Source organism: Oncorhynchus keta, chromosome 4 (assembly GCF_023373465.1).
Source record: "Oncorhynchus keta strain PuntledgeMale-10-30-2019 chromosome 4, Oket_V2, whole genome shotgun sequence".
NCBI classification, from domain to species: Eukaryota; Metazoa; Chordata; class Actinopteri; order Salmoniformes; family Salmonidae; genus Oncorhynchus; species Oncorhynchus keta.
Window position 1 is genome coordinate 23,735,404 of NC_068424.1, and position 17,972 is coordinate 23,753,375.

Genomic DNA, 17,972 nt, shown 5'->3' on the forward strand with positions numbered 1-17,972 from the left:
TAACCAATATAAAAACAACAATTACACTATACATGAAAAACAAACAAAACACGAAAATCAAAACACAATCATATGAAACAAACATATTCATCAGTAAAAAGGCCCTCTAACATCCACCGGAATTACCGTAGAGGCACCAGCTTTAAGGACTTTAGGAGATCGTTCCCCATGAGGCGCAAAAAAACATCAAGCAGTTTACCTAACTCGGTGGAGATTGAAGGGATCTCCAGGGTAAAGCGATCCCTGAGTCCGGGTCTGGTCATTTATACATCTGAAGGTTAACAATGAGGTACTGTAAGGTATGGTGGAAGTTTATGCAAGAGAGCTTTATTAACCCAGGGCGTTATAGACAAAAAGAGCGCAGTGCATCGATCTATGAGACTTCAATGAGTGCCAGCCTACTTTCTGTTACAAAATGCAATGATGTGTACTGAGCCTATTGCCCATAATAAAGAGCAATGCGCTATGATAAACTGTGTCCAATGGGTCCCAAATTACATTCAGATGTCGGACGATTTCCCCTTGAAAATATATTTTTTTGTCCATTAAAATAACATCAAATTGATCAGAAATACAGTGTAGACATTGTTAATGTTGTAAATTACTATTAGCTGGAAACAGCAGCTTTTTTAGGGAATATCTACATAGGCGTACAGATTCCCATTATCAGCAACCATCACTCCTGTGTTCCAATGGCACCTTGTGTTAGTTTATCATTTTAAAAGGCTAATTGATCATTAGAAAACCCTTTTGCCATTCTGAGCACTGTTGGAGGGATTGTGCGTTCCTTGTGTAACTTGGGCAGTTGTTGTTGTTGTTGATCCTGTGCAGGCGTTGTTAGTGGTCTGCCACTGCGAGGACGATCAGCTGTCTGTCCTGTCTCCCCGAAGCTCTGTCTTAGGCGTCTCACAGTACGGATATTGCAATTTATTACCCTGGCCACATCTGCAGTCCTCATGCCTCCTTGCAGCATGCCTAAGGCACGTTCACACAAATAAGCAGGGACCCTGGGGATCTTTCTTTTGGTATTTTTCAGTCAGTAGAAAGTTAGTGTCCTAAGTTAGTGTCCTAAATTTTCATAACTGTGGCCTTAATTGCCTACCGTCTGTAAGCTGTTAGTGTCTTAACAACCTTTCCACAGGTGCATGTTCATTAATTGTTTATGGTTCATTGAACAAGCATGGGAAACAGTGTTTAAACCCTTTACAATGAAAATCTGTGAAGTTATTTGGATTTTTACGAATTATCTTTGAAAGACAGGGTTTTGAAAAAGGGACGTTTCTTTTTTTTCTGAATTTAGTATTTGACATAACAGAATAATGTCAAACTTTGATTAACCTTTATTTAACTAGGCAAGTCAGTTAAGAACAAATTCTTATTTTCAATGACGGCCTAGGAACAGTGGGTTAACTGCCATGTTCAGGGGAAGAACGACAGCTTTTCACCTTGTCAGCTCAGGGATTTGACCAATGCTCTAACCACTAGGCTACCTACCGCCCCAAATTGGAATAAGATGTCACATGTGCCCCTATTTATGCATGGGAATACTTGGGAAAATCACTTTGAGCTGTGTTCCAGGTGATTTTAGTCTTTTATGTCCAACAATCCAACAATGAAAACTATTTGAAATAGGTTTTGAACAAAATTATCTCAAACCCTATTTTTATTCTTAATTTCTTAACTCATCTGCATGCTTTTTGAAAGATAGTTTTTCATCAATCCAGATCAGTGGAGGCTGGTGGGAGGAACTATAGGGGGATGGGCTCATTGCAATGGCTGGAATGGAATTCATGGAATGGATTCAAACATGTGGTTTGCATATGTTTGATGCGTTTGATACTGTTCCATTTATTCCATTCCAGCCATTACAATGAGCCCGTCCTCCTACAGTTCCTCCCACCAGCCTCCACTGATCCAGATGCCCAGATAGTTAGAAGCAGGAACACGATCAATGAGGGCACCATCCAATGTATTTATACATAAATCATCAGAAACATTTTTACGTGATTTGGAAAATAACATACACTTGATTTTACCTGCATTGGGTACCAATTTCAGTTTGACAAATGCTTTCTGCAGGACAAATGCTTTCTGCAGAGTCTAAAGGCACCTAAAGACTCTCAGACCTTGATTGAAAAACAAGATTCTCTGGTCTGATGAAACCAAGATTGAATGCCAAGCGTCACTTTTAGAGGAAACCTGCCACCATCCCTACAGTAAAGCATGGTGGTGGCAGCATCATGGTGTGGGGATGTTTTTCAGTGGCAGGGACTGGGAGACTAGTCAGGATCTAGGCAAAGATGAACGGAGCAAAGTACAAAGTTTCACCTTCAAACAGAAGCACACAGCCAAGACAACACAGGAGTGGCTTCTGGACAAGTCTCTGAATATCCTTGAGAGGCCCAGCCAGAGCCCGGACTTGGACCCAATCGAACATCTCTGGAGAGACCTGAAAATAGCTGTGCAGCAACACTCCCCATCCAACCCGACAGAGCTTGAGAGGATCTGCAGAGAAGAATGGGGAAACTCCCCAAATACAAGTGTGCCAAGCTTGTAGCGTCATACCCAAGAAGACTTGAGGCTATAATCTCACTCAAAGGTGCTTCAACAACGTACTGAGTAAAGGGTCTGAATACTTATGTAAATGTGATATTTCAGTTTCTTATTAAATTAGCAAACATTTCTAAAATCCTGTTTTTGCTTTGTCATCATGGGGTATTGTGTGTAGATTGATGAGGGGGGGAAAACATTGAATCAATTTTAAAATAAGGCTGTAATCTCACAAAATGTGGAAAAAGTCAAGGGGTCTGAATACTTTCCGAAGGCTCTGTATATGAGATTCATCTTCAGGTTATTGCTATCCATTATACCATTATGTTTTTTTTCTTTCTTCAAAGTGTAGTAGACCTGAACTGCAACCAGTTCTGTCCACAAAAGTATTGTCTCCCTTTTCAGAATCTACAATGCATTGTCTGAGAATGATGCAAATTACACATTTCCTGTTAATGTTTCCAGGTTAGAGAGAGAAGGAGATAGGAAAACATGAAGGGGGAGGGGACATTGTATGGACAAAGAGAGAGAGAGACTGACAGGTGGGTAGACGGGGGTCGAAGTAAGATAAGTCCACAGTGCCTCTGGTTAAACTTCAGCCTGTAAACAGTGACATGGTCTGCAGAATCTGCTATGCATATGCTTTTCAGGCACGTGGAGAACACCACACACATTTTGAATTAATGCACTCACTCAACCGCCCACAGATGCAGTCCTCAGTTATCAAAGAGAACATTCAGAAATGCTGCTGCTGGCAAAAAAAGGCATTTGAAGCTCAAGTAATGGTTGCAGTGTGGGCTAATACACCTCTCATCTGACATTGAGAGTCCATGAGCGAGGCCTAAAGAGGCCAATCATAGGAGGTTACATGTAGGCTGATATGGGATCAACAACTGCAAAAACAACTGCAAAAAGTAAAGTCTCAACCAGACCCTGGTCAGGAATGTTTAGTTTAGTTTATTTTATTTTTACAGGGACAGTGCACATTAATCAACGTTTCAGTAAAAGTGCCGGTTTTAGCCAGCCGGCTAATTTTCAACCGCAGTCCCTGGGCAGGTTATTCAAAACAATTACAATATAGACAATAGCACCAAATGTCTGTTGTTTGCATACTCAAATCAGGTCACAGAACCAGGATGAAACTCAAATGTCATCTTCAAATACACATTCAAAGGGAGATGGCAGAGAATGCAATTATAAATCTGGTTTGGTTGAAATATTTTTTAAATGTTTGCACTTTGTTTTTAATCAAAAGGAAAAGTATTGGGCTGAAGATCTCTCTCTCCACTGGCTTCCAGTTGAAGCTCGCATCCGCTACAAGACCATGGTGCTTGCCTACGGAGCTGTGAGGGGAACGGCCCCTCAGTACCTCCAGGCTCTGATCAGGCCCTACACCCAAACAATGGCACTGCGTTCATCCACCTCTGGCCTGCTCGCCTCCCTACCACTGAGGAAGTACAGTTCCCGCTCAGCCCAGTCAAAACTGTTCGCTGCTCTGGCTCCCCAATGGTGGAACACACTCCCTCACGACGCCAGGACAGCGGAGTCAATCACCACCTTCCGGAGACACCTGAAACCCCACCTCTTTAAGGAATACCTAGGATAGGATAAAGTAATCCTTCTCACCCCCCTTAAAAGATTTAGATGCACTATTGTAAAGTGGCTGTTCCACTGGATGTCATAAGGTGAATGCACCAATTTGTAAGTCGCTCTGGATAAGAGCGTCTGCTAAATGACTTAAATGTAAATGTAAATGTAAGATCAAACAATAATTATTGATGCTTGTACTTTCATAACGTGACTAATGTATCAGTAATTAAACTTGATTCAGAATTGCATTCTTTGTTTGAACGTATACTATTTCATTGAGCACGTTTATTTATGGTACAGAACACAACTTCTATTAACATGTCAGTCAACCTTTGCCACTCTTCCTTTGTTTCTCTTCTAAATGCTCCCCTCCCCTTTCTCATCTGTTATCCATTGAGGAAAGACCTTTGGTCAGTATATTTCGCAATTAGGCAGAAGTGAAAAACAGCTCAAGTTTGAATCACTCACTCAATCACATCAATCAATAATTAATGGTTTCGCAAACACTTCAAGGAGACTTTTGCCCTTTGGATTAAATGCATCACAAAGTCTAACAACATTTTCTGGCCCATTTTGTGTAAGTCTCCATTGACTGTAAAGGAGATACACTGAGTGTACAGAACATTAGGAACACCTGCTATTTCAATGACAGAATAACCAGGTGAAAGCGATGATCCCTTATTGATGTCACTTGTTAAATCCACTTCAATCAGTGTAGATGAAGGGGGAGAAGACAGTTTAAAGAAGTATTTTTAAGCCTTCAGACAGTTGAGACATGGATTGTATATGTGTGGCATTCAGAGGGTGAATGGGCAAGACAGAAGACTTAAGTGTCTTTCAACGGGGTGTGGTAGTAGGTGCCAGGCGCACCGGTTTGACTGCGTCAAGAACTGCAACGCTGCTGGGTTTTTCACGCTCAACAGTTTTGCGTGTGTATTAAGAATGGGCCACCTCCCAAAGGACATCCAGCCAACTTGACACAGTTATTATTAGTTATTTTTTATTTAAGCTTTATTTAACTAAGCAAGAACAAATTCTTATTTTACAATGACAACCAACCCCTCCCCTAATCCGGGAGACACTGGGCCAATTGTGCGCCGTCCTATGGGACTTCCGATCACGGCCAGTTGTGATACAGCACAGGATCAAACCAGGGTCTGTAGTGACACCTCAAGCACTGAAATGCAGTGCCTTAGACTGCTGCGCCACTCGGAGCCTTGAAATGTGGGAAGCATTGGAGTCAACATGGACCAGCATCCCTGTGGAATGATTTCGACACCTTGTAGAGTCCATGCCCCAACGAATTAAGGCTATTCTGAGGTCAAAAGGGGGTGCAACTCAATATTAGGAAGGTGTTCCTAATGTTTTGTACACTCAGCGTACACATTAAGTACATAGCCAAGAGAAAATTCAAGACATTTTCAAGCAATTTCCTTGTGTGCTTGTAATTGGTTTGCATCTTTCTCCTTTGACTGAAATTGAATGTCAGCCAAATTAGATAATTCCACCATTGCAACACACTATAGCAAAACAAGGACCCTCAGACAATACAGTCCTATATGACAAGTAACTAAGCTGCTGATGCTTTATTGGAGGTCTGGAGCAGAGAGGGGGTCGTAATCACTGTTGCCTGGTATACATTTCTGGTCTTGTCTCATCGTCCTGTAGGGTAAATACTGGATGTCTGCCAAACTGATATGCTCCCACAAACATGTTTGAATACACTCTTAGAAAAAATGGTTCCGAAAGGGTTCTTCAGCTGTCCCCATAGGAGAACCCTTTTGGGTTCAATGTAGAAACCCTCCATTCAACTGATCACTACCTACACCCTGTAAAGTCCAGAACTACTAGGCATCATCAAAAACATTGGGATATTCTACGCTTAGACCCAGCTCCAGGGAATACATTTCAGCAGCCTCCTGCAGTGCTTACTGTCGAGCTAAAAACATTAAAGACAGTGCAGCCTGGTTTCAGAGCATTTCTTATTATTCTGTACATAATTCCAAGACACTCCAGTTAAGATTTTAGCTAATTAGTAACTTTTCAGCTAGGTACTTTGCCACTACTTAGCATGTTAGCTAACCCTTCCCCTAACTCTTTTAGCTAACCTTTCCCCTAACCCTAACCTTAACCTAACTCCTAAACTTAACCCCTAACATAGCTAACGTTAGCGCGAGCTAGAATTCGTAACATATCCTACGTTTTGAAAATTCGTAACATATACTGAACAAAAATATAAACGGAACATTTAAAGTGTTGGTCCCATGTTTCATGAGCTGAAATTAAAGGTCTCAGACATTTTCCATATGCACAAAAAGCATTTTTTTCTCTCAAATGTTGTGCACACATTTGTTTACATCCCTGTTAGTGAGCATTTATCCGTTGCCAAGATAACCTGATGGGTGTGACATATCAAGAAGCTGATTAAACACAGGTGAACCTTGTGCTGGGGATGATAAATGGCCACTCTAAAATGTGATGTTTGTCACACAACACAACGCTACAGATGTCTCAAGTTTTGAAGGAGCGTGCAATTGGCATGCTGACTGCTGGAATGTCCATCAGAGCTTTTAAGCCACCTCCAATGTTGTTTTAGAGAATTTGGCAGTACGTTCAAGCGGCCTCACAACCGCAGACCAAGTGTAACCATGCCAGTCCAGTACCTCCACATCTGGCTTCTTCACCTGTTGGATCATCTGAGACCAGCCACCCGAACAGCTGATGAAACTCAGAAACCGTCTCAAGTAAGCTCATCTGCGTGCTCATCGTCCTCATCACGTTCTTGACCTGACTGCAAGACTGTGGTGTCTGTGACCAACAGATGCATATCTGTATTCCCAGTCATGTGAAGTCCATAGCTGAGAACCAAATGAATTTATTTAAATTGACTGACTTACTTATATGAACAGTAACTCTGTACATTTTTTGAAATTGTTGCATGTTGAGTTTATATTTTTGTTCAGTGTATAATACTAATTGTAATTTGAAACATATCATACGAAATGGGTGATGGACATCCACAAATTAATACATACCATGTGAAACATATCATATACTAAATGGACAGACACAGATTTACGTAAAGAATAATACGAAATGCTCTGAGACCAGGTTGGACATTGTTGTCAGATCCGATGTCAAGCTCAAACAAGACCAGGCTCCTGCTTATCCACCCTGGCAATTGTGGCAATTGTACCCAATGCCAGTACACCAAATGTATGAAAAGTTTCACGCACTGGTGGAAAAAGTACCCAAATGTCATACTTGTTTTTAAACCACTCCACAAATTTCTTGTTAACAAACTATAGTTTTGGCAAGTCGGTTAGGACATCTACTTTGTGCATGACACAAGCCATTTTTCCAACAATTGTTTACAGACAGGTTATTTCACAATTCCTGTGGGTCAGAAGTTTACATACACTAAATTGACTGTGCCATTAAACAGCTTGGAACATTCCAGAAAATGTTGTCATGGCTTTAGAAGCTTCTGATAGGCTAATTGACATAATTTGAGTCAATTGGAGGTGTACCTGTGGATGTATTTCAAGGCCTACCTTCAAACTCAGGACCTCTTTGCTTGACATCATGGGATAATCAAAACAAATCAGCCAAGACCTCAGAAAAAAATTGTAGACCTCCACAAGTCTGGTTCATCCTTGGGAGCAATTTCCAAATGCCTGAAGGTACCACGCTCATCTGTACAAACAATAGTACGTAAGTTTAAATACCATGGACCATGCAGCCGACATACTGCTCAGGAAGGAGATGCGTTCTGTCTCCTAGAGATGAACGTACTTTAGTGTGAAAAGTGCAAATCAATCCCAGCAAAGGACCTTGTGAAGATGCTGGAGGAAACATGTACAAAAGTATTTATATCACAGTAAAATGAGTCCTATAATTTTACCAGGCAAGTCAGTTAAGAACAAATTCTTATTTTCAATGACAGCCTAGTGGGTTAACTGCCTGTTCAGGGGCAGAATGACAGATTTGTACCTTGTCAGCTCGGGGGTTTGAACTTGCAACCTTCCGGTTACTAGTCCAACACTCTAACCACTAGGCTTCCCTGCCGCCCCATATCAACATAACCTGAAAGGCCGCTCGGCCACGAAAAAGCCACTGCTCCAAAACCATCATAAAAAAGCCAGACTATTGTTTGCAACTGCACATGGGGACAAAGATTGTAAATTTGCGAGAAATGTCCTCTGGTCAGATGAAACAGAAATATAACTGTTTGGCCATAATGACCATTGTTATGCTTGGAGGAAAAAGGGGGAAGGTTGCAAGCCGAAGAACACCATCCCAACCCTGAAGCACGGGGGTGGCAGCATCATGTTGTGGGGGTGCTTTACTGCAGGAGGGACTGGTGCACTTCACAAAATAGATGGCATCATGAGGGAGGAAAATGATGTGGATATATGGAAGCAACATCTCAAGACATCTGTCAGGAAGTTAAAGCTTGGTCGCAAATGGGTCTTTCAAATGGACAATGACCCAAAGCATACTTCCAAAGTTGTGGCAAAATGGCTTAAGGACAACAAAGTGGGGGTGCTTTGCTGCAGGAGGGACTGGTGCACTTCACAAAATAGATGGCATCACGAGCCATCACAAGCCCTGACCTCAATCCCATTGGACAATTTGTGGGCAGAACTGAACAAGCGTGTGTGAGCAAGCAGGCCTACAAACTTGACCAGTCCCACCAGCTCTGTCAGGAGGAATTGGGCCAAAATCCACCCAACTTATTGTGGGAAGCTTGTGGAAGGCTACCCAAAACATTTGACCCAAGTTAAACAATTTAATGGCAATGCTATCAAATGCTAATTGAGTGTATGTAAACTTCTGACCCACTGGGAATGTGATGACAGAAATAAAAGCTGAAATAAATCATTCTCTCTACTATTATTCTGACATTTCACATTCTTAAAATAAAGTGGTGATCCTAACTGACCTAAAACATGGAATTTGTACTAGGATTAAGTGTCAGGAATTGTGAAAAACTGAGTTTAAATGTTTTCGGCTAAACCTCTGACTTCAACTGTTCTTAAGTATCAAAAGTAAATGTAATTGCTAAAATATACTTAAGTATCAAAAGTGAAAGTATAAATCATTTCAAATTCCTTATATTAAGCAAAGCAGATGGCACCATTTCACACGTTCTCTTGATAAATGCGTAAATTTCACCCTTTTCTTGTACTGCTAAGCATTCAAAATGTACTTTTGGTTGTCAGGGACAATGTATGGAGTAAAAAGTACATTATTTTCTTTAGGAATGTAGTAAAGTAAAAGTTGTCAAAAATATAAATAGTAAAGTACATATACCCACAAAAATGACTAAGTAGTACTTTAAAGTACAGCAGTTAGACTAGTGGTTAGAGTGTTGGGCCAGTAACCCGAAAGGTTGCTGGATCAAATCCATAAAAATCTGAATTACCATAAATTGAAATTCTCACAATGTGATCTACACGATTGCTGGTTAATTTGTGTTGGAGAGACCCCAGGGGAGTTTCACACTAGAATGTGTGAGCACCGAAGTGCCATTCAAGGTGTTGACCCCAACATCGCAGTGGTCCTCCGTTTCATTTCCCCATAGGCTTTTTGCCAACGAGCCTTGGCAGCGTTCGTGCCTACAAAAAGACGCCATTACTATTGCTTTCTATAGCAGGGATGTCAAACTCATTAAATGGAGAGCCTAGTGTCTGCAGGTTATTAAACCCACAATTAAACTACAAATCCCACGATGCTGCATCTTGAGCTTCAAAACTGGAAAGTACGGAACACTGAAAAGTGTTTACTTGCTTTCATTTTCACTTTTTGTGCTGACTAACTGCGACTGTTTTCCGCGTTGTGTACAATTAGACATTTAGGATAATCGCGCATTCTTTCAACTATTTAATTATTGCCTATTATTGCATTGAAACGGGTATTTTTTTGACTATCAAATAAATATATTCCCATCACACAAGATGACTTCCATAGACATTCGCCCGGAGTCCAAGAAGATGGTAGGTTGTCAATTGAAATGTAATAAGTGTAATAACAAACACAAGCCAAATGTAACCTGTAATCATTCATGGCTGTAGCTTACCAATACAATGTGTGTTTAGATAATTCACCAGCCCTGATAATCTTCAAGGCGTTTTGATAATTAGACCAACAGTAGATCCAGGTGAGGCCACATCAGGTGACCTTACCCCGGCTATCGTAGTCAGGTGTAAAGTAGAGACAGTGGGAGTTGGGTTTGCTGCTGTGCCTTGCATACAGTTTCATTTACAAAAATAAATACATCGTATTTCTTTGGTTTCAATTTCCTAGGTCGATGACTTCTGCACTCAGCTCACTAAGGAGGTAATTGACATATTTATTTTTGATAGTCATGATTACCATCTAAAATGTGCTTATTAGATAGACTATGTCCAACGTTGGTAACTGATGTATTTCCTGCGCGTTATAGGCAGAGACCCTGGTCACATCATTCTTCCCTCAGAAGATTGCAGAGATGGAGATGCTATTGAAGGTATGGACAGATGTTGACCATGAAAAAACACCTTTTCGATTTCAGTCCAGATACATTGACGCAATGCTATTGTAAGTAGGCAAATACGAGCTGTTTGTCAATGCTTTGTTTATCATTCATACCCCTTGAAATGGACCCCAGAAATCCTTTAGCACTGATGGCCTGGCAGCGCTGAAGTCACCTCTGGACATCCCAATGCCAGACCCAGCTAAAGAAGAGGCAAAGAGAAAGAAGAAAGAGGAGGTACATACATTTCACAAATTCAGCATTATATCATGATTAACCTCTTGGATTACACTGGAATCATTAAAAGTAGTATCAACCATGCAAATTGATGAATCTTGCAAATCCATTACCCCGTTCCTCTTTTTTTGTCAGAAAGAAGCAAAGGAAGGAAAGAAAGACAAGGACAGCGATAAAGAAGATGACGATGCAGGTAAAGACACAATACCACTGATGTACCACCACAGTTAGTTGTTAAATTGCTGTATGTACAGATCTGGGATCTTCTCCTAATCTTAAAAACGTCCTCCAGAGATTTTTGTACTTTTACTGTTGAAAAACGATATCCCCACTTGTGCTATGTCATGACATACCTTGACCACCTTTTGAGATATACATTTTATTAAGTAAATCAGGTTAAATGAGGTGAACATTAGACTAGAGTGACACTTTAAAGGCCCAATGCAGTCAAAAATGTGATTTACCCGTGTTTTATATATATTTCCACACTTAGGTTGGAATAATTTCATCCTGTTTTGGTGGGATGGAGTTTTGGCCTGCCTGGTGATATCATCAGGTGGTAAATTTGGAAATAGACCAATAAGAAAGAGTTACAAACCTCTCTGCCAATAACAGCCAGTTTTCCCCTCCCTCTTCAGACCACTGCCAGACAGTCCTAGCAAAATTCTTTCTTGAGAAATTGCTTTTTGCTAAGCTACTTTTGTTTATTTTTGACCAATTTAATGTAAAACAATCACAGTAAGGTACTTAATTATTACCCAGAAATGGTTTGATATTGAGATATACCAAACATTATGAACACCTTCCTAATATTAAGTTGCACCCCCCCCGTATGCCCTCAGAACAGCCTGAATTCGTCGGGGCATGTACTCTATAAGGTGTCGAAAGCATTCCACAGGCATGCTGGCCCATGTTGACTCCAATGCTTCCCACAGTTGTCATTGGCTGGATGTCCTTTGGGTGGTGGACCATTCTTGATACACACAGGAAACTGTTGAGCGTGAAAAACCCAGCAGCGTTGCAGTCTTGACCCAAACCGGTGCGCCTGGCACCTACTACCATACCCCGTTCAAAGGCACTTAAATATTTTGTCTTACCCATTCACCCTCTGAATGTCACACATAGACAAACCATGTCTCAATTGTCTTGAGGCTTAAACATCCTTCTTTAAACTGTCTCCTCCCCTTCATATACTAATTTGAAGTGAATTTAACAAGTGACATCAATAAGGGATCATAGCTTTCACCTGTATTCACCTAGTCAGTCTATGTCATGGAAAGAGTTCTTAATGTTTTGTATGCTCCGTTTAAAGTAGCTGCGTCTGAACTTTTAACCATTAGAGGGGACACACAAATCAAATCTTAGATCAGTGCATTGGGATAGCTTTGTCCTACTCTGGGTTTTCTGATGGTGTTTTTCCCTAGGGCCTGCCTGTGGTCCGATCCCCTGCAACGAGAGAGTGGAAAGTCTTCTGAAGGAGATCAAGCCTCAGATCCAGATACTGAAGGAGGAACTCAACACCGTCAGTCAGCCTTTTGTCTCTGTTACTCTGTATTGGCCAAACTGTTATTTTACATCTAAGATTCACTAGCACATCTCTATTGCTAAATAGGTGAGAAGGCATGTGTAATTGTAAGGCAAGTGTGTATAGAAATACATACATTCTATAATCTCTTGCTCTGGCAGGTGTCAATGTGGGTGCAACTTCAGATTCCCAAAATTGAAGATGGGAACAACTTTGGGGTAGCTGTGCAGGTCAGTGTTATGAATTTCTGAGATTACTAAGATATTGTCATATCTGTTATATATATATATATTATAGTCATTCATGTTATCATATTATGTTTTTTACCTGTGCAGGCCTATTTTCATGAATGTTTTTCCACAGGAAAAAGTGTTTGAATTGTTGACCAACACTCGCACAAAGATTGAGGGATTCCAGACACAGATCTCAAAGTAAGAGTCTTAGACCAAAATAATTTCAATTAGTTGTGTAATTACTCTTTACCTACATACTATCTAATTATGTATGTAATCAATGTGTTAATGTGACTAACACACACCTTTATTATTTGATGTGTTGTCAGGTACTACAGTGAGAGAGGGGATGCTGTTGACAAGGCCTCAAAAGAGCCACATGTGGTTAGTTTAACTCTGTGTTTTGTGTGTGTGCATGCATGCACATGCTCACTTTCATTGGTGTGTGTGTGTTAACCATGTTGCGTATACTTATAACTCAAGGGAGACTACAGGCAGCTGGTGCATGAGCTGGACCAGTATCAGTACTGTGAGCTGCGCATTGTGGTTCTGGAGATCCGCAACACTTATGTAAGCCAAGATGCCTGATGTATCATTCCTTTTTTCCATTCATTAGAGTTCAAGTGCTCAGAATCCCCATAATGTTCAACCCAGAGCTGAATAACATTTACCAGTGTGAACAAGTATTAACCTCAAGAGACCTCAAGTTGTCATTGGAAATCTTACCCTGTTAACAAATTGATTGTGTCGATAATTACAATGTCTCCTGCTATTTTCATTGTACTTACCTACCCTGACATCTTCTACTGTTTGATGCCCTTGACATGAAAGGATGGTGTAAGTGATGATGAAACATTTCAGTGATGTAATTACCCTGCTATTTCTCTCACCCACTCACCAGGCCGTGCTGTTGGACATAATTAACAAGAACTATGACAAGATCAAGAAGCCCAGAGGGGACTGCAAAGCCCTCATCTACTGACGATCAACTGACTGTTGTATGTGCACTGGAGACGGCAATACACCTACTCAACCATTCACTGGTTATGATACAAATCGTGTAGTGCAACATGTTAAGATGATTGTTGGGTAACTGAATACATTCAGACAGTTCATTTAAAAACATTTTCATTTTCATCAATGATAAAAATAACCCTGCTGTATTACACAATCGTTTTTATTCAGATTTCAAAATAAAGCAGTGATAACTGACATATGAAGTGAGTTATGCTTTTTTGCCTCAAGGTGAGATATGAAAGTATTTAAATATTTTGTTTAGGAAACATGTGAAAAATTTGAGACTTTACTCCATCCTGTGGTAATGTACGTCATCGTCCTGTTATCCAATTCGATCTTATTGGTGTTAGGAGTTATCCCATTGAATATAGAGCACCAGAAAAGCGCAAGCAAAAATCATAACTTAGTTTCTATAAAATATCAGGCAGAGACTTTTTGTGCTGTGGAGTGTCAACCATTCTTATCCTAAGAAATATTTTTTTTGGTCAGTGCCTCCACACGTCATGGACATCTCTCTCACTGCTCTCTGAGTGGTGGTGAGTAGTCCCTCTCCAGGCCACCCAGGACAGCATCAGCTGGGTTGCAAATGATACCAGCCCTGCTACAGACCCCTCCAGCCCAGATATCCTAGAGCTCCCCCCAGCAGCTGGGAGGGGAACCTATGGTAAGTGAGCCAGCAGACAGAACAGCATGATCAGCCACAAGCCCAGCAGGGAGACACAGAGCAGGCCCTCCTAGGGCCAGGTAGGGCCCCAATATGGCAGTCTCCTCGGCCAGGAGGAGGCAGCAGAGGAGGAGGGTGTCCTCGGAGACCTCCAAGCCTCGCAACAGCATGCCTGTTTTCAGGCATGAGGCCTTGCCCTCATGGAGCAAGAGTAAAGACTGACCTGGGACACTGGTTCCCTGGCCCAGATTCAGGCCCCCATCCAGTGTAGCAGGCAATGGCTTGTAGCTGCATTCTCCAGCAGAGTCAGAAGATGGTGACAGCACCACCACAGCACTCCCATGACAGCTATCTGTGAGAGGTGGCGAAGGGAGAGAGGGGGTTATCGACAGATGGAGAAGAGGAAGGAGCCCGTGAAGACACAGGCCCAACCCCAGCATGATCACAGGAACATCCAGAGAGAATTCAAAGCAGACTTCTACGGTAATGTAAGATGGCTATATAGCTCGGGACAGAACTAGATGGTATGGATACTTGGTGAATATTATCTGTGTGAAATCAGGTAGCATAAAGAATACATTCATTGATCACAAAGCAACAGAAATAATGTAACTTATCTACTCTCTCCAATATTTTATATCATGCCCGTTTAATCCCCATAATACTGTTTGGTGTTGGTCTATGTCGCGACAGTCTTCTCACCTGCAGAGGTAGTGGTTTCTGTTTGCAAAGATGCTGTACTTGGACACCCACAGACTCAGCACTGGTCCAAACAGAACCAAGCCTGACAACAGGAGGTGAAAAGGGTGTCTGAATATGGCACTACCAAGCAGTCCAGCCCAAAGGTCTGTCACAACCACCAGAACTGTGTTGAGAAACATGACAAGCTTTCCTGGGCAGCTCTGTTCCTTAACCACTGGTGTAGTTTACTTATGTTCATTTTCAAAAATTCCATTTGATTTTGTCTTCAATCTTCTGGTCCGTTTTTTTTTATTCTCTTTTTTTCAGTCACATCTTTAGGTGTTCAATTTTTTTATCATCCTCTTCCTACCTCTTCCTGTTGGCCGAGAGTGTACTCTGTTATGGAGTACAGTGGGGCAAAAAAGTATTTAGTCAGCCACCAATTGTGCAAGTTCTCCCACTTAAAAAGATGAGAGGCCTGTAATTTTCATCATATGTACACTTCAACTACGACAGACAAAATGAGAAGAAAAAAAATCCAGAAAATCACATTTTAGGATTTTTAATGAATTTATTTGCAAATTATGGTGGAAAATAAGTATTTGGTCACCTACAAACAAGCAAGATTTCTGGCTCTCACAGACCTGTAACTTCTTCTTTAAGAGGCTCCTCTGTCCTCCACTCGTTACCTGTATTAATGGCACCTGTTTGAACTTGTTATCAGTATAAAAGACACCTGTCCACAACCTCAAACAGTCACACTCATAGTCAACTCCAGATAGTCAAACTCCACTATGGCCAAGACCAAAGAGCTGTCAAATGACACTAGAAACAAAATTGTAGACATGCACCAGGCTGGGAAGACTGAATCTGCAATAGGTAAGCAGCTTGGTTTTAAGAAATCAACTGTGGGAGCAATTATTAGGAAATGGAAGACATACAAGACCACTGATAATCTCCTTCGATCTGGGGCACCATGCAAGATCTCACCCCGTGGGGTCAAAATGATCACAAGAACGGTGAGCAAAAATCCCAGAACCACACGGGGGGACCTAGTGAATGACCTGCAGAGAGCTGGGACCAAAGTAACAAAGCCTACCATCAGAAACATACGCTGCCAGGGACTCAAATCCTGCAGTGCCAGACGTGTCCCCCTGCTTAAGCCAGTACATGTCCAGGCCCGTCTGAAATTTGCTAGAGAGCATTTGGATGATCCAGAAGACGATTTGGAGAATGTCATATGGTCAGATGAAACCAAAATATAACTTTTTGGTAAAAACTCAACTCGTCGTGTTTGGAGGACAAAGCATGCTGAGTTGCATCCAAAGAACACCATACCTACTGTGAAGCATGGGGGTGGAAACATCATGCTTTGGGGCTGTTTTTCTGCAAAGGGACCAGGACGACTGATCCGTGTAAAGGAAAGAATGAATGGGGCCATGTATCGTGAGATTTTGAGTGAAAACCTCCTTCCATCAGCAAGGGCATTGAAGATGAAACGTGGCTGGGTCTTTCAGCATGACAATGATCCCAAATACACCGCCCGGGCAACAAAGGAGTGGCTTCGTAAGAAGCATTTCAAGGTCCTGGAGTGGCCTAGCCAGTCTCAACCCCATAGAGAATCTTTGGAGGGAGTTGAAAGTCTGTGTTGCCCAGCAACAGCACCAAAACAACACTGCTCTAGAGGAGATCTGCATGGAGGAATGGGCCAAAATACCAGCAACAGTGTGTGAAAACCTTGTGAAGACTTACAGAAAACATTTGACCTCTGTCATTGCCAACAAAGGGTATATAACAAAGTATTGAGATAAACTTTTGTTATTGACCAAATACTTACTTTCCACCATATTTTGCAAATAAATTAAAAATCCTGCAATATGATTTTCGGGATTTTTTCCCCTCATTTTGTCTGTCATAGTTGAAGTGTACCTATGATGAAAATTACAGGCCTCTCATCTTTTTAAGTGGGAGAACTTGCACAATTGGTGGCTGACTAAATACTTTTTTGCCTCACTGTATGTACTACAGCTTTATTTGTTCAGTGCTGTCCTATACACTCATATCATTGGTGTTCCAGTGTTCCCTTTACTTTATCTCTATACATTTAAACTCAGAAATCCGAAAAACGCCTCTGCTCAACTGTAGCCTATGCCACATTGCAAATGTTATTATGGCTTTATTATAAAGTGCCTTTCTCTTCAACAGTACATTTTACCACACATTGGATTGCATCTTGGTGCACAGATTTGTTTACAGAAAATGGTGAGCCTGGGCCTATGATTTCTTAATCTGGCCCTGCACACAAGATCAGCCTAATAGATTGTGAAATGTTTCCAACCAGAGTTGGTACTGTACTAATGCAATACAGTACAATACTCTTCGTACACCAGTATTGTGATGTAAGTATAATTGTGTCATATGTCACAAAAATTGTTAATACATTTAGAGTAAAAGCCAGTCTCTTTTTTTGGCCAAGTCCTCTTTTCTAGGCCCTTCATTCAAAGGCTCAAATGTCGATGTCAAAGTTTATTTGAATCCATCCGTGCTGTCTGTGTTTGTCACAAGCAACACATGCCTCACAGAGCATTCTCTAAAACTCATTCCACCACTTAACATTCCATTATATGGTGCTCCATGTATCCCACCACTTAACATCTGCCTGTATTCATTCAAATACGAGCCCCTGGTGGTTTATCTCAGAGATACTTACTAATAACCTCAGAGGCCAGTCTCCAGACAGCTCCAATCCTATATGTGTGTTAATTGTTCACTCGTTCTCCTCCCTTGCTCTCTGAGAGTGCCAAGAAATCTGACTCGAATATTAGAGTTCAAACAACATTCCTGCCGTTACAATACCCCCCACGGACCTATGATGTGGCTCTATAGCAACTAATTGTCTGTTAGCTGTGGTTGGCTATGCATTAATTTAAAGCTGTTATGCCATAAAAAAAAAATTCC

General features: G+C 41.3%; 1 protein-coding gene across 1 annotated transcript; it reads left to right on the forward strand.

Annotated features, from left to right (window-relative positions):
• Nucleotides 1-9,886: 9,886 nt before the first annotated feature.
• Nucleotides 9,887-13,864, forward strand: LOC118371499 (proteasome activator complex subunit 1-like). The gene is made up of 11 exons (XM_035756971.2): nucleotides 9,887-10,139; nucleotides 10,450-10,482; nucleotides 10,589-10,651; nucleotides 10,793-10,894; nucleotides 11,030-11,087; nucleotides 12,319-12,416; nucleotides 12,581-12,649; nucleotides 12,783-12,850; nucleotides 12,982-13,036; nucleotides 13,136-13,222; nucleotides 13,554-13,864. The coding sequence occupies exons 1-11, from the start codon at nucleotides 10,101-10,103 to the stop codon at nucleotides 13,632-13,634; spliced, it is 753 nt and encodes a 250-aa protein (XP_035612864.1). The 5' UTR covers nucleotides 9,887-10,100; the 3' UTR covers nucleotides 13,635-13,864.
• Nucleotides 13,865-17,972: the final 4,108 nt, after the last annotated feature.